Consider the following 25,034-nt stretch of genomic DNA (forward strand, 5'->3'; position numbering starts at 1 on the left):
AGCTGTGCTACCAAATCATACAGAGAAGAACTTGAGGTACAGAAATCTGCATCATGTCGCCTACCTGCCAAAAATAGTTTCCTTAAAGAGGCAGCTTGGCCCCTAAAGCAGGTAGATCAACGATTCCCAGATTTAGAACTTGGAAGACCAGAAAAGTTAAAAATAGTACTAAATGGGTCCAAAAGTTTTATTTTGCCATGTAAGGCTATTTAAAATATGCTACCATCAAATATGCACTTTAACACTCAGGAGCACAGGAAGGAAACTTTACCCTTCTGATCCATTTTGTATTAATATATAAACATTTGATTGGACAACACTTATAAATTCAGGTAGAATTTCTGAATTCATTTTTTTATGGTGGGTGGGTTGAGATGAGGTCTTGCTAGGTAATTCAGGCTGGGCTTGAACTCTTGGCGATGAAGTCACTCAGTGGGGGACTGCTCAGCACACAAGAGGCCCTAGATTTGATCCCAACAGCGTGCAAATGGAGGGGTAAAAGGGCACAAGACCACAGTCTCCAGTGCAGTCCCTGAGTAGACAGACTGACGGGCATTCTCACATCACCTTTGTTTTCCTCATTTCTCCTCTGGGCATAAAAATTTCTTCACAGACCTACAAGGCGGCTATTTCACTATGTTAACATTTTAAAAGGCAGGCTGTATCTGTCAGAATGGCACTGGCCACCTTCAGAACCAGAAAGCTGTGGTCTGACTAAGTGTTCCCCAAGGCCCTGGGCTGACGGCTTGGCCCCCAGGCAGTGCTGTCACGGGGCGGCAGCGGCTAAGTGGGGCCCTTCACAGGATTCCCCGCACTTGCTCCTGTTCTCTGTGCCCCCAGGCTGACGCCCTGCTGTGTGCTCCACCACCACCAGGTGCACCTCGTCTGAGGCCCAAGGCCACGGGGCCACTGCATTGTGAACCGAGCCAGCGCAACGGTAAGCTGGACAGACCTTCTATAAGTTAATTACTTCAGGTATTTTGTTATAGTAATACAAAACTGCCTAGCACACAGGGAGAAAAAGTCACAGTGGGAAAACGCAGATAGCAGCCATTCCAAGCCCTGCCCAGAAAAAAAGGCCAGCCCAATACACGTTTGATTCATCTGGGGTACATGTTCCGAATCACTGTCTGCCAAGCAGTTTGGGGATTATAATTTAGTTCCCATGTAGATCTTCCTGTAGTAGGGAGGAGGTTCTCAACCCAGGATCCCCTGAGCCCTGGAAGGCACAGAGGTGGGCTGCAGAAAATCCATGAGCTCCTGAAAACATACAGGAAAGCTGTGCTAGTGTATACTGTACAGGGGACGGGAACTATCCTGGGCTGTAGTTAGTTCTCAAGTGAGTTTGTGGCCAAGCAAACGCACACATAGTTAGCAGGTCGTCCAGCAGAGAAGGCGCAGACTGTGCCCATGGGAGCGCTGCATTTATATTAGTTTTATCAACAACAACGTCACTGTAGATTTGTACATCTCTCCTAGTTCATGTGACCTGGTGTGTCAAGAAATGAGGGAAATTTTAGTATACTTTTTTTGAAAATCAGGTTTTTGAAGCCACCAGTCTACCCTGCTTCCCTCTGAAGCTTCTTGGAAAATAATCATCCCCCAGGAACCCTGCAACATTTCTAGCCACTTAGGAGTATTGTTGTTTTCCTCCCTGCATTATTAATACATAACCGAGAAAAAATCTGTGCTATTTATAGCACACAATATAATGTGATACGTGATGCACTGTGAAATGATTAAATCAAGATAATGTATCTATCACCTCACATCTTTATTTTTTGTGGTAAGACTATTTAAGATCTCTTCTCTTAGCAATTTCCATGTACACCATACATTATGAGCGAGAGCCGCAGGCTGCACGTGAGATCTGAGCGCTTTCAACCAAGACAATTTCTGTTTTCCTTTTTTGCTACTGGGGATGGGATCACACAGGCAAAGCACATGCTCCCTACCTAGGAGTATTTTTCTTTTTTTAAGGAGTATTTTCTTCAATTGAAATCTATATATTCTATCTTCTAAAAACTTAGAAGCAGGTCAAAATAAGCTTGTAAAACTAAAAACATAAAAAGGACAAATGAAAGAAAGGAAAAAGACTACTTAGGTATATATGCAGAACCGTTTGGAAAATTGTACTGTTGATTTCTGCTGGACTTTTGAAAGGAGCAGTTAATGCTTAAATTTTTTCATTTTCTTTTTTTTTTTCTGCTTTTGACTTTCTTACAACTTTTTTTGTTATTCTTTTGCTTTTCCCTTTAAAAAAAAATTTTTTTTTTGTATTTTTTAGTACAGGGTCTAACTATATAGATCAGACGCCACATGATCCACCTGTTTTCAGCCTCCCAAGAGCTGGGATTACAGGCATGCCACCACCACACCCAGTCTCAATCGCCTTCTCAGCATGCCCTGGAGGTGGGTCCGCACAGCACTCCTGGCATCCACCCCAAGCAGCTGCGTTTGCCTAAGCAGCCACTTTAATCCACTGAGCTATTTGGCCGGCCCTTGTTTTGTTTTTCCTTTAAACAAATCTTGCACATTTATATCTGGTAACCACAACAACTAATTTGAAGATAGCATCATGTAAAACAGCAATCATTATTGAATTCCTTTTACTTTGTTCAGTGACATTTTGTATTGCTCCTAATGCTGTTTTTTTTCTATCACTATTTTGTTTCTTTGTTTTTTGTTTTTTTGTTTTTTGTTTCTTTTGCAGAACCGGGGATTGAACTCAGGCCCTTGCGCTTGCCAGGGAAGCACTTATTCTGTTGAGCCATCTCCCCAGCCCCTCTATTTTGTATCTTTAAAAAAGAAAATAAAAAGGCATAGAAAATAAATAAAAAATGAAAACATAAGCAGTAAATAGCATCAACAATGTATCTTCCCAATTTAGATATGACAAGATAATATACAGCAATGTTTTATATACTGGAGTGGGTGAATGGTTTAAAATAGCTCTGTAGTTAAATAGCTCTGTAATCACTATATTATTCCTGCCCAGACCACCTGAGACCAGGAATGCTGAGGACTCTATTTCCAAGGAGCACATAAGAAGGCAAACACATACAGACAGATCTGGGGACTGGTTGTAGCTCCTAGTCAAACAGGTATTCACTGAGCGTTTACCACCGCCCACTCTCCCAAAAAAGGATAGACCCAGCTTTCAAGGAATCTTCTACGTGAGAAATCAGAAAACAGACCAGTCAATTGACAAGGGTTTCAACAGGGCACCACATGGGCAGGGCAGCTTACCGGAGCGACCGTCTTCACCTGGCCAGAGGTGACAGGAGCCGCCACACCACTGTCTGTAATCACAAACTGACCTGGGGGAAGGGTCATCATTTGAATCTCAGATGCTGAAAAAGGAAATATATAAAGGTCAGGGCTCTAAGGCTTAGTGTAAGTTCTAGAAACAAATACAGAAGCTCTTCTATTCATATAATGGGGTAACAGCCCAATAAATCCATTGCTAAGTTGAAAATATCCTATGTCCAAAGTGCATTTAATATATTTAACCTTTCAAACATTGCTTAACCAAGTCTACCTTGAAAGTGCTCTAAATCCTTGAATTAGCCTATAGTTGGGAAAAAATAATCTAAGATAGTCTATTTTGTAAGAAAGTATTCAACAGCTCATATTTATTAACAGTGTTATTGAAAACAAAAACCAGGCAACAGCTGAGTATGGTGGAGAACTTCTGTTGTCCCAGCCACTCAAGAGGCAGGGGATCCCCTTGAGCCCAGGAGGTCAAGACCAGGCTGGGGCAGCCTCCGTAGGCCTAGTCTCAAAACAACAACCACCCAAAATGGTTGTGTGGGTGTGCTGCTGTACTGACTAAGTCAAAGCAATGCAGGCTGAGGACTGTGCCTAGCCAGTGGCCTGAAGCGTGCTTACTTATGATGACATGATTTCTTGACGGGTTGAAAGGGAAACAAGAAGACCATCGGTAGAGAAGAGAGGCTGCCGAGTAGAGTACCGGCAGCAGTGCCGCCCACCCAGATGCACTTTTGAATATCCACACACATAAATATTTAACACTTCTTTAAAAAACTTTGAAAGAAGTCATAAAGTTTTACCTTCCTGGCTCCATATTTTTATCTTTCATACTCAGATAGGACTTCATGGCCCAGCAGTAACTACAGGTTCTTAGCAATCACAACTGGACTCAGCTTTAATGCTATTTCATCACAAGTTTATTAAACCAAATTTGAAACACAGTTCACCCTAATATCCTTCTCATAGTCTCTAAATGGCCCTTCGGATGAAGAGGATTGAGAGACTCTTGGGGAAACAGCTAATTCCAAGAAGCCACAGCAAAACTTATATGGCGGGGCAGAAGCTGAATAAGATGAGCTTGGAACATCGGGCCTGCTGATAGTTTTACATTGTATATTTTTTGGAGAAATTATATACCTTCTTGGAGGTCACTGTGAAAAGAGCCAGAGAAGAGGACAGCCACTTCTTTACTACCCACTTAAAATCTACTAATTTCATATTAGTGGCACCGTTAACTTGCCACCAAGCAAGATTATTTAAACCAAACTTTCTAACTACTAGTGGCCTATACGCATTCATCTTGGTTAAAGATGAAGCTTCATAATACTGTTTTCTTTCACTACATTAACCAGCTGTAAAACACACACCTTTAGCAAAAGCAGACAAAGAATTTCCAGATAGATTATCAAGTCATGTAATTTGAAAAGTCAATGTAATTTGAAAAGCAGTGTTTCCTTATGCAAGAGCTCTCTCAAGTTGCTTGTAAAGCTAATCTAATTAAAAAGATACAAATGTTTCTGAAACCGGGACATAACTCGACAACACAGCACCTGCCTAGTGCAAGGTCCCGTAGCCCTCTAAAAAAAAAGTTCTTAAAAAAAATTGAGATACAAAGTATATCTCAGGGCCGGGGAGATGGCGCAGTGGAATGAGCTCTTCCCTGGCAAGTGCAAGGGCGTGAGTTCAATCCCCGGTTCCACAAAAAAAAGAAGTAAAAAAAGTATATCTCAATCTCACTGCTAAGTGAAATTTTTCTTTAATAAAATTTTTCTAGTTAATGAATAAGAATGACAGAATCAGAATTTTGCAACTTGGTAAGCCCTAATAAAATAACTGAGCGTAAGCATAAACATAAAAAAGACAGACACCCGAATATTATGGTTTCTGATAGAAGCACACACGTCAGCTCTGAAGGAGCTTGTGGGAAAAACTAAACGCAATCCTTATCCAGCCTGCAGGCCTCGTTGCCAGTCTGCGGGACACAAACGTGTGTTATGGCAACACGAGGGTGCCTCCGCGCCATCGAAGTGGAGACTGTAGGTCAGGACTCACTTTCTTCAACTCAGAAATGGCGAGATGGCGATGCAAAGTAAGAGAAAGTGAACACAGACTGAACAGAACTCAGAAGACGCCGTCCATTGCAATATGATCCTTACTTGGAGCCAAATTTACACAAACCAACTATTTTCAAGACTTTAAGACAAGCTCAGAAGTATGAATATTACTAAATTTTGAAGTACATTTGTGGGTAAAGAATTGCCATTTATTCTTAGGTGTGATAATGACATTTTTTAAAAAACAGTCTTTAGGCTGGAGATGTAACTCAATAGCACAGCACACGCTCAGCATGCACAAGGCCCTAGGCTTGCCCACTAGCACTCCCCCAAGTAGTCTTAAATACACATACAAAAACATTTATGGGTGAAAATGATACATTTTTTTAAAAAATGTATTTGGTACAGGGTCTCACTACGTAGCTCGGACTCACAGGGATTCTCCTGCCTTCAGCCTCCTCTGCACTTGGATTACAGGCACGCGCCACCAGGCTGGGTCTCAGTGGCTCGTTCAGTGCACCCAAGGGTGTGGCCAGCTCAGCATGTGGTGCCTGGGATCAAACCCTGGTCCCTGCACTTGCCTAAGCAGGTGCTTACTCTGCTGAGCTATCCCAAGAGCCCTGATACAGTGGATTATGATATGGTTAGAAAATGGGAGAGGATGGCAGGGCAGAGTTGACACAAGGTTGGATGCGAGCTAACTGTTGAAACTGGATGATAAGAATAGAGTATTTATTATACTCTTCTTCCTTCTTTCTACTTTTCATTCTTTCTACCTTTTGCCAATTTTTCCTAAGGGAAAAACCTGAGTTCCAGAATCTTCATTTTAGAATGTGTTACAGATTGTGTGTAAGCGTCCCCCAAAGCCTCATGCAGTCACGGGGCAGCTTCTGAAGTTTGTGATCACTTCACGATCCAATGCTGGGATTGTGGGTGTGAGTGTTCTACCTGCCCTGGGCAGACAATCTGCACACAAAGTAAGGAGGGGAGAGAGGCTTGCCAGCGCCAGCTGCTGCCCCTCCCTTTGCTCTGCCTAGTGCCGCCCAGCTTTGGAGTCAGCTGATTATGGACTGAAACCTGCACAAACTATGAGCTAATTTCCTTCCTTAATTTTGGGTGTCGGGTATTTTGTCCCAGCAATGAGAAAAAAGTCATTGAGACGGAATGCTAACTCATAATACTGCTACCATGGTGATGCAAAATATGACACGTGGTTCAGTATCATTCTGGCGTAGAGTAAGAGCATGAAGGAAGTTGGCTAACATTACTCTTTTGTAGTATTATGGATATTTATGTCAATACTTATTTTCATATACTTTGGGTCAAGCATAGTGCTGAATACAGAAGCATTCAATAAACACTGGTGGAAGAAATGAGCCAAGGGCATCAACATATCTTCTGTTCATCTATTTAAGTCACCTACCTGCACTTCCTCTAGAGAAATACCTAGTGTCTCTGAAAATACTGGCTTTCTGACATCAAATCAAGGGCTTGAGTTTTGTCATAAAACTCACTCATGGGCTGATTAGATTGCTTGGTGGCAAGTGCAAGGACCCAAGTCCGATCCCTGGCACCACATGCTGCCTGCGTTGGTGGTATAGTGGTAAACATAGCTGCCTTGACCACTGGCACCACATGCTGACATGCCACACCCACTCTGGAACCCTGGGTGCACTGTGCTGGCCCCCAAACCAGGCATGGTGGCACATGCCTGTAATCCCAGTACTAGGGAGGCTGAAGGGAGGATCACTGGAAGTCTGAACTGCATAGCAAGACCCTGTACAAAAAAACAAAACAAAAAACCTCATTCAAATACATGCAATTATATAGTGTGTAGAAAATGGCCACTTTTCAGGCATGGTGGCACATACCTGTAATCCCAGCACTCAGGATACTGAGGCAGGAGGATCACTTTGAGTTCAGGCCAGCCTGGGCTTCATAGTGAGTTCAAGGCCAGTCTGAACTAGTTAGTGAGACCTTATATCAGAGACAAAAACAAATAAAACACAACAACAAAAAAGAAAATGGCTAGTTGCTATTTTAATCCAAAAAAACCCTACCATAAAGCTAAGTTAAGACCCAAGGCTGGGATTCCACGTGCATGACCTGCACAGTGCTGTCCCCTTTTCTTACTCACAGTAGCCCCGGAAGGAGTTCCAGGCATTGGGCAGGTACGTGTGTTGGACCGAGGAGCTCTGCTGCTGCTGCTGCGGCTGCTGCTGTGGTTGCTGTTGCTGCGTTTGCTGCTGCTGCTGCGGCTGCTGCTGCTGCAAGGCCTGCCCTTGTGACGAAGAACTGCCGGGAATATGCGAGGGGCTGAGCCCGGGCTGCACCTGCTGGGCAGAGGGACTCAAGGGCTGCCCGGCTACCTAGGGGGAAGGAGGACACAGTGCAGGAAATGGAGGCGTTCCAATAGACTTAGGCCTCACAAATAACAAGGAATAAAGCAGACTGATAGGAATTAAAGACTGAAACTATTGATCCTACAGTAGTAATATTTAAATAAGAATCAAATTAATGAAACAATTCTGAAATTCTTTGTTACAAAAAATTTACTTTCATGAACTTTGTTGAAACAATGTGTGAAAGTGTAATTGTTTACATTACATAAGATTTTTTAAAATGAGAGGTGAACTAACTTGCCAATGTTACACAACTAATCTGTTTTTTTTTCTTTTTTTTTTTTTTTTTGGTGGAACTGGGGATTGAACTCAGGCCCTTGCACTTGCCCGGCAAGCGCTTATTCTACTGAGCCATCTCCCCGGTCCCTACAGGGCTAAGCTGTAAAACAAATGGAAATCATCCCTGTGTCACAGTTCCCACTGAACTGCACTGAACACTCCCACCGAGGCCTGAGGGAAGCGGGACACACGGGCAGACGTCCTGCAGAGAGGCTTCCTCCTCCTGGCAGCACAAGCCCATGCTCCGCTGCCGCCAGTCGGCGCTCTCCACAACCCCACTCCAAACCACTTCTTTCTTTCCAAGCATCACTTCCTGTTCCCAACAGAATCAACTCAATTTCCTACAAATATTCGTTTCCCATCTCTCTCTTTCATCACACCGAGAGCTTATTTAGGTCATAGTGCCTCGCACAAACACCATGTCAACACCCTGCTCTTGCTTTAAGACCTAATTCAAAGATCACATCTTCAAAGATGTTTCTTGATTGCGGAACTATACATATTTTCTCCCTCTTCTGAATTCCCACACTCCCCTGTGTATTTCAGAAACAGACTCAATCCTATAGCCACAACAGTACACGGTAACACTCCACAAAGTCAGCGTTCCAGTGTAGCAATTGCAATAGGAAGCAAGGCTAATGCCATTTGTAGGATGTCGGATCACAAAGTTCCACAGGATGGGACAGTAATGACAATTCAGACAATGCAAATGAGTGACACCACCTCAGTGGTCAGGGACAGCTTTGTTGCTGCCGCATGCACCTCTCTGCAGCGTACCTGAGATGACGCCGGGGCCGAGGTGGTAGACTCGGTCACCTGGATGTGCTGCACCTGGATGGCATGCTGTGTGTAGGTCTGTGGGTCGTGGAGCTGGCCCACATCCACAGTGGACTGCTGAGACTGATGAGGGGACGTGGCCTGAAGGGAGAAACACAGGCCCAGAAACCAGATACGTACAAACTGAGGTTAGGGGAAATTCTTCCAGACAGAAGGGTCAGACAAAAAGCAGTATCCCTAAAGTGGCTGTGGTGACAGCACCAGGTTGTAATCCAGCACTGTGGGAGGCTCACACAGGAGAACTGAAAGTTCAAAACCAACCTGGGTAATTTAGCAACTCAGTAAGAGCCTGTCTCAAAAATAAAACACTGGAAAGGGTTGCAGATATAGCTCAGTGCGAAGGGCCTCACCTTAAATCCCCCACCCCACCCTCTGCCGAAGCTGTCTGCTGGCACAAAGCAAGTGCACACAGCCCAGGAGTCCCAGGTGCTCCTGCGCTGCGCTCCTGTTTCCACACTGCCCAGGCAAGAATGGAGCCCTGCTGGCCCCCCGCCCCCAGGCCTCGCCCTCACCTCTCAGGGAAGGGTCAGGTTGCCGCCACAGACGCCAAAAGGCAAAGTCCAAGCTGGCGACTCACGGCCTATTATAGAAAGTGTGCCTACTCCTCCTCTAGAGAGGCAGGGTCATGTTGAATATTTTAAGGATTCAATATCCGGACAGCAAGAAGCATAAAGGGAACTTCAGACCCAGAGCTGCACTTCCCCGAGAGGGCCTGCACCAAGGCCACACTGGCCAAGAGTAGAGAGAAAGCAAGCCTGAAGTGTGCTTCTCAAGCAGAGGCTTGAAGCATTGTGGAGGATGAGAGAAGGAAACGGTTCCTCGCACATGCATGCTGCCCCAGAAGCCCTCGGGAATCAACAATCATTTCCCCAAACTTCAAATAGATTGAGGCATCCCATCTGATCAGTTAAGAGAGCAAAACAGAATCTGCTTTTAGTTTGTCACTAGTGACCCACTAGGACAATGGTCCTTAATCTAGTCCATATCAAAGACACTTCTGGAAATCGGGCCAACTATGTCCCTTTCTCCAGAGCAATGTGCAGATTCACAATATTTCTAAGCCTCTTTACTCCCCCAAAGCCTAAAGCTAAGAACCCTTCCATAAGAAAAGAAGACAGAGTGAACAACTGTCAAAACAGTGACAATTCCCAATTCATATAAGTTTAAAATTGTTTTAACTTTTTTAGGCAAAATTGTTTTAAAGCAACAGGTTTGTTCCTTTGTGTCTTAAGTACAGTTTTTATTTTACTTTATTGTATTATTATTTTTGGTACCAGGAATCAAACTCTCACCCTCATGCTTACCAGGCAGGCGCTGTGTCACTGAGCTATATCTGGTCCTTGAGTATACTTTTTCACAGCATAATTAAATAAAAAACAGTCCTGACAGCATTCCTTTTTTTAGGTCTCTAATCAGTAAGAATGAGCTATTAACCTGGCAAAAGAACCTAAGTTACTGAACCTCTGTACTAAAAAGTTACTACTGTTCAGGAAATAAAATCATTCTCTCTAACTTCTTACTTAGATAAGTCATTTGATGCCCAGCTAGGGACTTACCAAATTGGCTCATCACCAAGGAAACAAGCTAGCAAAGGGCAAGGACTCAGAAGCAGCTCAGAAGGAAGTGTCGTTAGTACTCATGCAATAGCGCTGGGTGACGGTTCGCCTAGACAGAAATGCCCTTACCCTGCCAAGTCTAGAGACCACGTCAGCCCAGGGAGGGAGGCAGAGGTGGCACTCCACAGGTGCCAGGCCCTCAGAGCTTCTACGCGGAAACACGTCCTATGGAGCCCCACATAAGGCGCCACATGGAACTGGGTACTTTACTGCAAGCTCGCTACCATCTGGGCTAATGGCAGTCACAGATGTAAAGAGAAAGAAACATCACACCATACCGGGGCCACCTGCACCACTTGAAGTTGTATATGCTGAGGCTGCTGGAGCCCAGACGTGGACTGAGACACGGGAATGTACTGGATCCTCTGGTAGTCCCCTTGCGGTGTTCGGTAATCTGTTGTTAAGGTCTGAGAGAGCTCTGTCATTGCTTGCGTCAGCAGGTCTGTCGTCTAGAAAAGGCACGCAGGATGCATTATGAGCTGGTAACACTCCTGTCCGTAGCTGGGTGGCTACTACAACTTACTTTATCATGCCAACGGACCACACAACTGCAAATTACCACTGGCCGGCTAGCCCCGACTGTGGAGCTGCCCTAGAGCCTCTGACAGTACTGCAGTTCAGAGGCAACACTGAAAGCCTCGTGCTATGCCTTGTCAGAGAACCCGGAAAACACAGACCCGTCACAACCATAGTGCATCTGCGGCACCCTGAAGCGAAGGGGGCTCCATCCGCAGCCAGGTGAACCCCAAGGCCGGCAGGGCTTCGGCATCTACCCATCTGGGGGGCACTGGGGGTGGCAACACGGGGACAGGATTGGGAACGGAGCGCTCTCCCCCTCGTGCACTCACCACCACTGTCTCTCCAGTGGCGCTGTCTGTCGTTAGCACAGCTGGGGTAGTACTGATCACAGCGGTCGTCAGCGGCGTGTGGATGGTGTTGGGGAGCTGGGCGTACTCGGGGTGCTTCTTTCGAATGTGCTGCACCATCTTGGTCTGAAAAGTGAAGATGAGACTAGGAATACTGACTGAAATTATTTTCAATCTTCCAAAGATTAGATAATTTATTTTGTATCTTAAAAAAAAGAAAATCGGGGCTGGGGGTGTAGCTCAGTGGTGTTTGCCTGACATGCGCCAAGGCCTGAGTTAGGTCTCCAACACTACTAAATAAGTACACAGGGAGATCTACTGGACAGGCTATCACACACACGTACTCTCAGTTACTTGGGAGAGTGAGGTGGGAGAACTATTTGAGCCTAGGAGTTCAGGGCCAATCTGGGCAACACAGCAAAACTCCGTATCTTAATTAACTAAAATTAAATTAAAAATCAGGGCTGGCCAGAAGCTCAGCAGACCAAAGTGCCTGCTTAGGTAGTGCGCAGCACCCAGGGTTCAGATCCCTGGCCTGTCTTGCTGGCCCCACCCCCGGGGGGAGGTCAATTGAGACTGGACGTGGTGGTGTATCTGTAATCCTAGCGCTTGGGAGGCTGAGGACAGGAGAATCACTATGAGCCCAATCTATGTAGTGAGACCTTGCGGACCCCATACTAAATACATTTTAAAAATCCAGTATTAAAAAATTAAATTAAAAATCAGAGCAATCCTGACTACATCCCTGCATTTCCAAAAGCAATGCAAAGGTATAATGGATGGGTAGAGGAAAGTCTCACCTGACCCTACAACATCAGGAGGCCCAAAACCCTTACAGCATCCCACCCCACCCCAGCAATACCTGTATTAAGCAGCTGTGACTCCCCCCAGCAAAAACCAGCCCTTTTGAGGAACGACTATTTTAGTTTCTACCCTCAGGAGGCCAAAGGGAGAGGAGAAGAGCCACACGCTCGGGCTACTAGATGGCACTCATTCTGAGGAATCCACAGTATTCTCCTCATGTTCTTTGCTGCAGGCCCTACTTGGAAGAGCTGGGATAGGGTCTCTTTTTAGCCCCCATCAATTCAGGGAAGCCACCAGCCACTCGGATGAGACGCTGTCGCCGTCAAGACACCTCCGCACGGCTGTTCCGCTGCAGGCTCCGGGCGGGAGTGGGTGCTTACCTTGCTGCTGTACTGCTTGGAGCAGTGCGGGCAGCACACAGGGGGGGTGGCAATGGTGCCCGTCAGCTGGGTGTGGGTGCTGAGCATGGGGTCTGGCTCCCCTGGGCCTGCAGGGCGGAGTTTCCGAATGCTTGGTGGGAGCTCAGCTCCTGGGTGGTTCTTCAGAATGTGAGCTTTACGCTTGCTGGCACTTTTATAAACCTGCAAGTTCAAATATGGTGCCATGAAAACTGTCCACGTACAGCTCTACGTTGTCACTCGGGGCAACGAGCAATTTCATTCTAAGGAAATGAAAATATTGCTATAGCCGAAGATAAAAGATATTAACCAATCTATGAAGGGATAATATGGACTATTTATAAATAGGATAAAGTCAGAAGGTTGAGTTGGGAGGATTGTTGCCAGTTCAAGACCAGCCTGGGGGTGGGGGGTGGAGATACAGAAGGGCCGCAGAGATGGCTCAGTGGAATAAGCGCTTCCCTGGCAAGCACAAGGGCCTGAGTTCAATCTCTGGTTCCAATTAAAAAAAAAAAAAAAAAAGACCAGCCTGGGACGCAAAGTGAGATCAAGGCCAGGCTGAACTGCACAGTGAGACCCTGCCTCAAAAAGACAAAAAAAAAAAACCACAATAACGTCAGAACATAATATAGATAATGCTAAGTATCTCCCTCCAATTTCATGTCTATATCTGAGTAACTATAAACACACCCTTTCCCTGAAAGTTTAAAAGGGAAAAACATGCATGGAAACAGAATTGTTTTTCAGGCCAGTTCATCCTTCATCTGTCTGTAAAAGCTCTTTTATGATATACACAACTCAGCACAAGGAACCCAAAATCTTCCAAAGTGTAAGCTGAATAGCCACTAGCGGCTTTAGTGAGGACTCTGTCAAAGATAAGCTTCTTAATGCCAAGCCGACATGGATATACCATGGAAGGAGGCATTTCCTACACGGAAACAATACAGAGTTTTCTGTCTTTCCTGTAACTGCACACATAAGAATGGAATAATACAAGCAGAGTACTCCTCCCACCTTAAACTTTTTAACATCCTGTTCAATCTTCTAGAAACTCCAAATCTACCTCACATTTTACAAGTAAAATGACAACACTCACATTATGTCTTAGGAATTTAAATTAAATTCATACACTAGGCTTTGGAAGTCTCTCTTTAAAAAAGTCACACAGAGACTGGGTTAAAAGCAAAACAAAGCCAACAAATTAAAAAGTAAAAGCATTACTTAAAATGAGCTGCATTTCTGCCCCTTTCTTGCCTGCATGGAAAACTACCGAGAGGCAGGGAGCCATCTGCGCAGAGCAACTGCAGGATCTGGGGCTCATTACCCAAGCAAGCAAACTGGCTCAACACCGGGCTCCCACAGTGGCCTGCCCGCATGGATGTGCTGCTGTTACCTTATCGCAGTACTGGCAAAAGTAATCTCGGTTGGGCTTTATGATGGGTAGCGTTAACTCTGGCACCTCTTCTATCTTCATGTCAGGATGCCTCTTTGATAAGTGATTTACCTGAGGTAGGAAAAAAAAATGAGAAAAAGAGACCTCATTATAAACAAATGCCTCTGACAATGAATGCCAGAGGCTGATACTCTTCGAAGCAAAAACCCCAAAAATGAGGCATTTGCCTGGAGACAGCAGTTAAAAGGAATTCAGCAAATAAGCAAAGGTACCTTGGGTCTTGGTAGATCAGATCAGTAGTCCCTGCCTGGAAGAACTACTGTTGGTGATAGGAAAATTATACGAATGGGATATCTTGGGCCAATTCTCCCAACTTAACCTGTCCTTCATTATTTCGTGCTGGAGCCTGACTGAGAATATGCAATGAGATACAAAAGAAGGTTCTGAATTTTAGACACTGTCCTATGACTTTCAAGCTCTTGGAAGAAGTATACTCTGCAACTATAACAAGGTCAAAATAAATTGAGAGCAGTGAACTGGATGTCCTCATGTCCCCACTGACCTGGACCCACAGACCCAGTTCTGAGGAAAGGTTTCCTTCTATTGCTGTTTCCTAACTGAAAAAAAGAACCATTATCAGAAAGGACAAAAGCCCCACTAGAAAGTACATTGAGGAATGCAAAAGAGAGGAGGGAAGTAAAACAGGACGGGAGCAGGAAGACCTAGAACAGTGAAGAAAACCAAAAGTAATACGGAAAAGAAGAGGAAGAGGGTTACAGTTGCAGCTCAGGAGGACAGGCTTGGCACATGCAAGGCTTTGGATTCAATCTCTAGCACCAAAAACAAAGAAAACAGCGGTAGGAAATTCTTTCTAGAGGTCTCCTGAGAAGTACTGGCAAGGGCAGATTGGAAAAGACAGACTCCAAATTGGGAACTGTCTCCTTCTTCCTCCAGATACTGAGACGACCTGCTGATGCGCGTAACTCAGGACCCAGCACAACACCAAGCTGCCGCCCTCCCTGACAGCAATGAGGGGAGCCTGGAGGCCAGAAGGCCGGGGAGGCACTGACCAGCATGCCCCGGCGCCGGAAGCCCATCATGCACAGGCGGCACTTGAACGTGAAGCTGTCGTAGTCTGTGGATGTGATCCGAGGTTTGAAGGTCTTGGAGCGGCTGATGCGGTCGGCTTTCTTGGCCTCCCTCTCAGGATTATGCATCCTCTGCATGTGTTCCCGAAGTTTGTCTTTTCGCTATTTGGAGGGAATTTTTGAAAAGGGGATAGGAGTGGACATAGAATATTTTAACAGGTTGGGTAATTTTTCAAAATCAGTACAAATTAGCAGTCACAGCCCAGTGAGAGGCATCTGAGTTACTGGCGTGCTGAGACGTTCAGGGCACGTCCAGAGGAGCTGGAAATCGCTAGTTAGTGGCACACAGGCGCCTTGGCGAGCCTGGCTTTAACTATGAATGGTATCCATGTCTGTTTAGAAGAAAGACTTCGCATTTACATGGACATGGTCCAAGGGCACACAGAACAAATTTGGTATAAGACAAAGCGATAATGAGTGACAGGTAGTACTGGATTTACAAGCCACAAGTACTCAATTCCCACACCTTACAATAAACTAAACATAATGATGTCTTCAAAATCCCAAGTGAACTCAAGTAAGAATCTCAAGTCTCCCATGTCATGGATTTAGACACTTAAGCAATTGCGTTGGCCACTATAGAGGGAGCATGCAAGCGTGCGCCGTGTGGCCAGCTCTGTTCCTGCTTCGATAACAGGGAATCCTTAGGACATTCGGCAGAACCCATCCTGAATAAAACAAATTCAAAAGGGGTACAGCTCAGTGGTCCAGGGCTTGCCTGGCATGCACAAGGCCCTGAGTTCTACCACAAGACCACCACGAAAATGGAAATAAATAATAACATTTTATTTTAGTTTTGTAGTAGTCTTTGGGACTACTACTACCCAGGAGAGCCCACTGCTCTCAGAAATATTATGTAACTGTTATTAACTTTATAAAGATTTGTAATCTTTCTACAAGACTAATTCTTCCTATCTTCTAATACAGAGGCTTTGTTTAGGTATTTCAGCTTTTAGTTCACTTATTTAACAAATATTCCTGGAGAGCCTACCAGTACTCGGAACCACGCCACAGTAGGGGCAGAGTTCCAGTGGGAGGGATCTCTCACCCACTGGCTTCTTCTAGAATAAATACAGCTACTCTTTCTTCCTATTCCACTGGCCCTGGTTCCTGGAATGTCCAGGAAAGAATATTCAGTTTCTTAGTTTGCAATAAAAAACTTGTTTAATAACCTAAATAAAAGTAGGTATTGTCTCCAGTGGAGACAATGATAAAAAACTGTCACTCTTCTATTTTTTTCTGATCATCATAATTGATTTATTTCCCCTTCAGACAGACCAACTCACCTTAATTGAATTATTTCCTAAATCTCAGAGTCTAGGACTAATACTGAGTCACGCAGACAGTGGTGAGTATTTGTTGGGATGCCAAATCTCCACAGGCCTTTCTACCCCAGCACCCCAAAGCCAGATTCACCGTGTAACCATTCTCTCTCCTGTCTGGTATAGATTATGTTCCCAAATACCTTGTCTCCCAAACTAAAAATCTCCACCCTTCAATCTTTCAGATGCGAGGCCCTAGGAATTCTCCCTCATCTGTCTTCACTATGAATCCCTTTCTCCTGTCCATGGCTCTTCCTAAGTTTAGACCCAGCTCTAAAAGGCCAACAGCTCCCTTCACCATGAATCAATCACTCAGCACAGCAAGCTGGCTTAAGCACCTCTCTGGCTTCATCTGACCATTGGCCCTTCCCATGCCCCCTCCTCTGTGCCTCTCACTATGCACCTCCGGAAGCAGGCATCACTGGGGTACTGCTCTGCTTGGGGAATCTTCATCCCTCTCTCTAGCTGGCAAACTGTGCCCTATCCTTTAGTGAATCCGAGCGTCACCTTGGGTGGGGGATAATTCGGCAGTAGAGTGCTTGCGTAGCACACACAAGGCCCTGGGTTCAATCCCCAGCAGTGAAAAAAGAAGGTGTCATCTATGAAGTGACCTCTTCATACCCCAAATCCGAGTTCATTGCTCTCTTAGTAAATCATCCTTTCCTCCACCATATCAATAATATAGTTGATGTCTGAGTTACCCATTAAAATGTGCATTCCCTGAAGCTAGAAGGTCCTGTCTTGTCTTTTATATATATTATAGATCTTAGCAGGACAGACAATTGCAATTCTAAACACTACCATACGATGGGGTCACCAGCGGACAGTCCTATGGGAATTCACAGGAAAAGCACTTAACCCAGGACCAAGATACACCCCAGGTAAAATGACATTCGACAGGTGAAATGACTCAAGAGTCTGGAAGTTCATTTCAAGCCAGGGATGGAAAGGAGTGAAATAAACTGGAACTGAGATTGACACCCATGCAGGCGAACAGAAAACATTTGTTTGAAAACAGAAACTCAGATGTAAAAGCAGAGTGAGCTCATGTGTCACCCTGGAAATTCCTCTTGAGTAAAGGCTCAGACCACACCAGGCCTGGGGAGACACAGTACACCCTGGTGAAGTAGACCCAAGTGATTCTGTACAGCCCGAGTACCAACGGTAGTGAGAACTGTCGAGGTGACAGGAGCCAGGGCCTACGGCAGTGGTGGCGAACCTATGGCACCCTGCTGCAGCACGCTGTCTGTATCACTGAAAGTCACAACCACTGCCCTACAATACCTCCTATGTGATAATCACTGGGACCCATATGAGTGGAGAGTTATACAAAGGTTTTTTAGAAGGGCCATGATGTCAGACTTGTTCTCTAGAAAAATAGCTCTCGGTACTGTCTTAAAAACATGTACCAATGGTATGTCAACTTGGCTAACTCAAACTGTTTAAACAGATGTCCCTTCTCATATGGTCCTGCAAGAGAAACACACACCTTACTGGAAGGCGGGAACAAAGCAGGCACCATGCCGAGCAGCTTTCAGTGTCACTGGAGGCAGCATCTGGTGTGGAGTGCCAGGGTCCCCTCTCATCCCCCTCCCTCCCACCCAGCCACAGGTCTCCTTCCTCACTGCCAGCTCCACTGGCCAACTCCAGGCCCACTGCTCACTGCAGCCCGATGGATGTCCATGGACAGAAGGTGCCTGGGTCCCAGGGTCCTAATTAAGCTTTGGTTGTCCTCCTGACCAGGGCTTCAGAGAGTCCTCTGGTGACGTCTTTGATCCTCCAAGTTCTCCTTTGGATACTCACTTCTCCATGCCCTTCTATGCTTATGCTCTTAGCCCTATAAGAAAATTCCTCATTCTATCATATTCATAGATGTTTTGCTTCTCTGATTGACTTGTGTCTAATATAATGGGTAAAAATAAAGAGGAAAATAGAAACAGAAAGTTTGTTATTTTGACTTAAAAAAATTCCTAGGTGACAAAATGGTATCTGGCATAAAATAATCAAAAAACTTTGAATGGTCAGGCTGGATGGATGGTCGAATGGTCAGTGTCATAAGAGGGATGTTTTAATATAAATCTGTTTATAGGGCTTCAGGTATAGGTCACATATAGGGCAACAGCCCATGCCTGGCATGCACAGAGCCCCGGATTCAACGCCACTCAAAATAAAGAACAGGGGAAAAACCCCGCTAACGTTTATCCATCCTAGAGTCTTCTGTGCAGTCACAAATCATGCTGCTAGGTACCGAAAGCCACTGCAGTCACGTCCTGCAACACACAAACCACAAAACTTAAGCTCTGAAAATTCCTTTGTCTTTCTCTTCAGTGTCTCCATGCTCTACACAAGCTTTCCTCTCAGCAGAATCTACTTCAGATTCTTCTGCATTTCTACGACAGCGTGACCTACACTCTTGCTCAGTCATGTCCCTCAATGACATTTTTATGGAATCATGACTCCCCAGTGATGCATACATGATTATTCCCACTTCTTTTTTTTCAGCCAAGGTCAAGGCTGGCCTTGAACTCACACCTATCAGGCTTTTCCTTGGCTTCTTCTAAATCCCAGGCAGCACACTGACACATATTATTTTTAATTTTAATCCCAACATCATTAGCAATCTGCAAAGTGATCTACGCTCCTCAGACGTCCCACCTCTGTCAGATGAGAGCCGTGTTGCCAGAGGGACTCCAGTACAGGCCCCTTAATAAGTCTTCAGAAAAACTGCTTGGCTCGAATGGTCTCTCAGGAATTCCTCAGTGCAGTTAGCTCCACCAGTCAATACACACCTAGATTCTTTCAGGACGTGCATTACTGGTCTATATGGAGATCTGAATTATTTTGAGAAATTAAGTTGTTCCCCTTAATTTTAAAACTAAGTCAAACAGGAGAGCTGAAGTATATCCTGTCCCAGCTCTTCCCAAGAGGTGACAAAATGATGAACTGAGCAGCCCTGTGTCCTCAGCTGGGCGGAAAGCGGTGGCTCTGAGAACCACGCGTCGCGCTGCGCACGGCCTCGTACCTTGAACTGCTTCCCGCAGGTGGAGCACAGGAAGTCTTTTCGGTCCGAATGCCGGAGCATGTGCAGCCGCAGCTTGTCGGGGCGGCAGAAGGCCTTGTCGCACTCTGTGCACTGGTAAATCTTCTCTGAGTGGAAGCTGCGCACGTGCTTTTTTACCTGGCAGTAAAGACCAGGGGAAAACTGAGGCACTGGGACACAAAAGGAAACAACTGAAGAAAGGGCAGCTGCCAACGCTAGAGGGAGCCAGCGCACCGCCGCGGACTTCCCAGCACCCGGGCAAGCCCTCCAGCGGGCTGTGATAATCCGCCTCAGCAACAAGCTGTGCCTGTCACAAAGAAACAACACAAGCTGCCAGAAAGCTCTGCAAATCTTAATCTCCAGGTGACAAAAGTGTAGAGGAACATCTGCTTAATCAAAGCCCAGATTATTTATCTTCTTTCCCTTCTGTAAGATTTTAAAAAAGGATTCCTATGAATTTAAATGAATCTTACTATATCATCTATAGGAAAACAACAAATTCTTCCTCACTTTTTTCTGACTTCAACACCTATTGAAGCAATTCAGTCCATATCTTCCAGTAACGTTGTGCTGGGGGCAGCCCAAAGGTGTAGCCCAAGTAGCAGAGAACTTGCCTAGCATCCCTGAGGTCCTAGGTTTGATCTCCAGCACAAAAACCACAAAAACCAAACCAAACCAAAAACCAGGTTTTGAAGAATCAAAGATATGAGTCAAACGATACAGAAAACATTAGCCAATTATGATGATTCGACAATACTATGATGTCATTCTCCTGAACAGGGACTACTTCCTTTACGTTTAGGTAACTTGAATAAAAAAATGTATATAAAGCTTCATCCTGAGTTCAATTCCTAGCCAACCTTCCCCCTGTAAAATAAGAAGAATATTGCCCTGAGCTCTTTTAGCCACTAAAAATCCAAAATAAACTGTAGATAGAAGCTAAGCAGTAATTCATATAAAATAATTCTTTAAGGCCGGCCTGATAACTCAGCGGACTAAAGAGCCTGGTTAGGCAGAGTGTAGCAGCTGGGGTTTGATGCCCTCCTGCTGTGCTGGCCCCTCCCCCGGGACGTGCTGAGACAGCCACTGGGACTGGGCGTGGTGGGACATGCTTGTAATCCCAGCACTTGGGAGGCTGAAAACAGGAGAATCACTGAGTCCAGTCTGTGTAGTGAGACCCTGTAGACCTGTCTTAAATACAAAATAAAAATAATAAAATAAATTATTCTTTAAGACATTTTGCTTCACTATTTTTGGAGTTTCTTTTATATTACATTTTATCTTAACAAACTTTCTTATTGTCTGTGTGAAGTGAGAAAATTTACAGGACTAACAACACTTGAAAAACTACTACTAAATCCTAGCTCCTTTTCCTTTGATTAATTTGTTAAAGCCAGGCAGTCACACATGCCTGTAATTCAAGCACTTGGGAGGCGGAGGCAAAAAGATCACTGAGTTCAAGGGTAGCCTGGGCTACAAAGTGAGTTTAAGGCCAACCTGAAGTACATAGCAAAACCCTGTCTCAAAAAAAGACCAAAATAATAATAATAATAATAATAATAATAATAAGTATTTTTACAAGATATTTATGTACTTACTAGCACACAAAATTATTAACACTTAAAGCCCAATGAAGTCATGAATATTTTGGGATTTAACTTCACCCATTTTGCTCCAACTGACAGCATACAATCCGGGAGGCAGGCAGTGTCTGATTCAAAGTGTACTTACTATATTTCCTTTCAAAACCCATGACCTTAGTAAAGTAAGACAGAAAACGACTGTGACAGGGAGATGTTTTCAGCCCCAGAAGTAGGAGTCTGTCTTTTACAGACTAAATTTTAGGATTAATGGCTCTTGACAAGGATTTTCATAGACGTTTTGAAATTATGGGATCAGGGATACAATTTAGCAGCATAACTGCCTACTCAGCAAGCACGAAATCCCGAGTTCGATCTCTGGCACCCAAAAATAAATAAATAAATAACCAGATCTGTGTATCTATTATTTGTAATATAATTTAAATGCTTATGTATGACTATCTGAACTGGACAACCAAGGGTCATAATACTCCTGTCCTTCAAAAGTAATTTAAGAAAAAAACAATTGTTTCTCAATTAATTTTTTTTTTTTCCTTCGGAACCGGGGATTGAACTCAGATCCTTGCGTTTGCCAGTCAAGCGCTTATCCTACTGAGTCATCTCCCCGGTCCCTGTTTCTCAATTTTATAGTCAGTTCAAAGAAGAGTTGAAATTGTAGTCGCTAGCCAGTTTCAACTTTACAAAAACCTACGTTTCTTTCACCAAAAGGAGGAAACAGACAGGAGCCTCAGCAGCAGACACTCACCTGAATAAAATCTGGGAACCTTTTCTTACAAGTTGGGCAGGTGAAATAGCCATCAATGATATGAATGGCCACATGATCTTTCAACAAATCAAGGCGGTCAAAGGACTCTGGGCAAAAAATGCAAGAGTAAGTCTTCTGGTCCGAGTGGAGCTTCATGTGGCTCTCCAGGGAGGCGCTGCTGATGAAGCCCTTGTTACACAGGTCACAGGTCAGCGCGCAGTTGCCCTCCCGCCCGTGGAAGCGCAAGTGCTGGTCCAGTTTGTCCTTCTCCCGGAAGGCCTTCCCACACTGCAAACATTTAAAAGGCCGGAAGGACTTCCGAATAAACAGATGCTGAAGAGCTGCATTCTGAAAGACAGACACAAATACAGGGCTGCAGTGAGGACGCGGCGCGCGAGCGAGCGAGCGGCAGGCAGGCAGGCAGGCAGGCGCGCTTCCCCGGGCAGGAGCGGGCGCAGCGGTCACAGCCGCAGGCCAAGGTGCGGCCGGCCGGAGAAGCGGGCCAGTGCGCGGGCGGGAAAGGCAGCCATCCCCACAGATGACCCTGAAACGGCAAACTAGGGGTGTGTTTTGTCCGATGTTTACTTATGTGTGTGTGTTCTTTCAAAAGGATTTAACTAACATTCAAAAAAGTGTTCTCCTTAGAAATCTGGGATGAAAAGAACGAATCCCAAAGCGAAGTAATATTAAATTTGGAGATTTGTAAGAAAAGACGGTTAAGTCACGTGTGCATGATTGAAGTTGGCACACATCAGCCAGATAATACCCTCTGAAGTCCTTGATTAAAATAAAAAAGAATTTGAAGCTTAATTAAAACACTTAGCAAAAAAAGTGAAGTATAGTTCGTCCTTCCCAGGGATGGGATTGGAAAAGAAAATGAATACGGGGTTTCTCTGATGGATAATGAAAATATTCTGGAATTGTAAGTGTGCACATATACATATATACATATTATTACCCTTATAGTGATGACAGCAGCACAACTTTAGGAGAATTATGAAAGCAATTTTTTAAAAGCTTAGGGGTGTGCCTCTGAGGCAGGGCGCTTGCCCTAGGTCCAATCCCCAGGAACATCACCTCCTTTAGGAAATGAAGTTTCCTTATGTAAAAAGTGTTTGTTCATGAGACATGACACGAGTACATATCACAAACAAAACATAGGCACTGCAGCACTTCCGACTTAGAAATCCAGAGGACAAGTTCCCGAGGCAGCCAGTTAGTTCTGCTGGTTAGAATGCCATGCTAACTAACAAGGTTAAGCTTATTGCTATTACGGTCTAGACAGCACAGTTTTGCTTTTTTTAAAAAAGCCACAGATTGCACTTGGAATGCTGACTAGTTCTCTGTTCAAGTGTTAGACGGAATCCAAGTGAGAATAGATGGATACTGAATGCAAATCAATCACGACCACAAGAAAAGCAACCCATGCTCCACGGAGAGCAGATCCACAGAATCATCTTTCACACACAGAATACAGAAATCAATATTTAGTGATGCTACAATGAAGATTCATTCGTTGTTGTTCAAACACCAAAGGAAAGCTCTAGTTAGCTCTGAGGGGGAGAAAACCTCCAAAAAATGTACCTGGGAATGACTATCCTTGGCTAACTAGAAAATCACTGTAACTGATAGATTACTGGGGATCTTAAGGCATTATATTTACAATGAAGAAAGTCCAGTGGACCACTCTTTAGCTCTTAATAGGCGCAACTTCTAACTTAAGTTTAATGTAAAATAATCACTCTGGGGGAAAGAAAATACTTATGTTTGATTTACTATAAATAATTCATTTGATATAATAGAAAACCGCTTCCCAAGGAACAGAGCTAGGAGATATATTTTATGGTGCTACCTGCTAGCTTATGTTGATCAGAATAAGAGCGATTCTGATGATCTTCCAAGGTGACTGAGGTTATTTGGAGGCATGGGGACACAGGCATCATATTTCATTCTCTTTTATATCTAGATCCCTTAACATTGCTTAAAGTATCCAACAAAAGTTTGAAAATTAACAAAATATATTTTTAAGATGTCTAGGCATTTTTTCCATGACAGCCGAAAACATTTTAAAGACTAGATCTTTTTCAAATCACCCACAAAGCTTAATGTCACTTCCTTCTACTCCCTAGTAGTCACCCAGTCTTTTCAGTCTAAGTGCACACGTACTTATTTTGCATAAGCAGGCTTATATTCTGCCTCTTTTCAAACTTTATGGGAAGATGCCAGATAAACAGATGCTGTTCTGAGGTTCAGAGATGACTCAAGATTTAGAGCACGCTTGCCATGTCAGGGTCACTTCCTGTGTCTGACTTCAGTCATGTTGTCAAGGATGGACACAACACACAACAGTTGATGATGACCCCAATGAGAATTCCACTTCTCCTTGGGTGCCAAATCCAGGCTTCAGCTTTGCTTTGGCTCATTATGCAAATCAGTCTTCTGTCACTTCTGATTAGCATGAGTACTTTCAGACATTTGATTTAAACCAAGCAGCCACCTGGCTCCACTTCCGCAGTTCTACAGACAATTCTTATCTCTTTAATTTCCATGGAGCCCTGAGCGCTGTCTAAGTGCTCAAGAACTAGCCTGTGTTTCTCCACGTTAATGACACTCATATTACAAGTTAGTAATAGTGCTGGCTCTACTCCCATTCCTTGGCCACTTGCAGGCCAGTTCTAAGGTAGCTTCTACGGTGGAGTCACATTCAGTCCATTCTCTAAGGGGAGTCATAACAATGGGGTGCATGATAGAGGTGTCACATATCTGACCCCTGAGCTCCAGTCTGCCAGCCAGCTATCCATACTACATGCTGCATCAGCTGCTCTAAGTATGACAAAGTGGTATGATTGCTGGATTCTGTGACTCACACTGCAGTGATTGTTGTTTCTGAAATGTTTCTAAAACTTGATAGTAATAGTTAAAGGTACCTACGTAATTGATCAATTTTCATGCTATTTTGATCCTGAGACTAAAAGAAAATTTAAAAATCATGCTTGTTTGTTGGTTTTGGGTTGTTGTTGTTAATTTTTAAAAAGCAACTTTTCTTGGTCCTGTTTTCTGCCCAGTTTTCAAAGCCTTCGGCAGCTTAGCCCTGGCCAACACACTTCCTTGTCCACTCTCCTCTACCTGCCACTCACAGTTGGGGGAAGCTAGCGTGTGCCCTATTCCATCACCACATCAAGCACATTCCTGTGTCTGGGCCTCTGATCCTCTGTCCACACTTCCCTGAAATGGTTCACCTCCAAAAGACTGTCTT

General features: G+C 44.5%; 1 protein-coding gene across 1 annotated transcript in view; it reads right to left on the reverse strand.

Moving 5' to 3' along the window:
- Prdm10 (PR/SET domain 10) overlaps positions 1-25,034 on the reverse strand; it is a 110,506-nt gene that overhangs the window by 922 nt on the left and 84,550 nt on the right. The window contains exons 12-21 of the mRNA XM_023701517.1: positions 21,779-22,126; positions 19,415-19,570; positions 14,993-15,172; positions 13,923-14,033; positions 12,512-12,712; positions 11,310-11,453; positions 10,740-10,910; positions 8,786-8,926; positions 7,465-7,696; positions 3,250-3,353 (exon numbers count right to left, since the gene is read on the reverse strand). Coding sequence (XP_023557285.1) covers positions 3,250-3,353; positions 7,465-7,696; positions 8,786-8,926; positions 10,740-10,910; positions 11,310-11,453; positions 12,512-12,712; positions 13,923-14,033; positions 14,993-15,172; positions 19,415-19,570; positions 21,779-22,126 — 1,788 coding nt within the window. The remainder of the gene's footprint in view (positions 1-3,249; positions 3,354-7,464; positions 7,697-8,785; positions 8,927-10,739; positions 10,911-11,309; positions 11,454-12,511; positions 12,713-13,922; positions 14,034-14,992; positions 15,173-19,414; positions 19,571-21,778; positions 22,127-25,034) is intronic.

This window comes from Octodon degus, unplaced genomic scaffold, assembly GCF_000260255.1.
Source record: "Octodon degus isolate 3935 unplaced genomic scaffold, OctDeg1.0 scaffold00136, whole genome shotgun sequence".
Classification (NCBI taxonomy): domain Eukaryota; kingdom Metazoa; phylum Chordata; class Mammalia; order Rodentia; family Octodontidae; genus Octodon; species Octodon degus.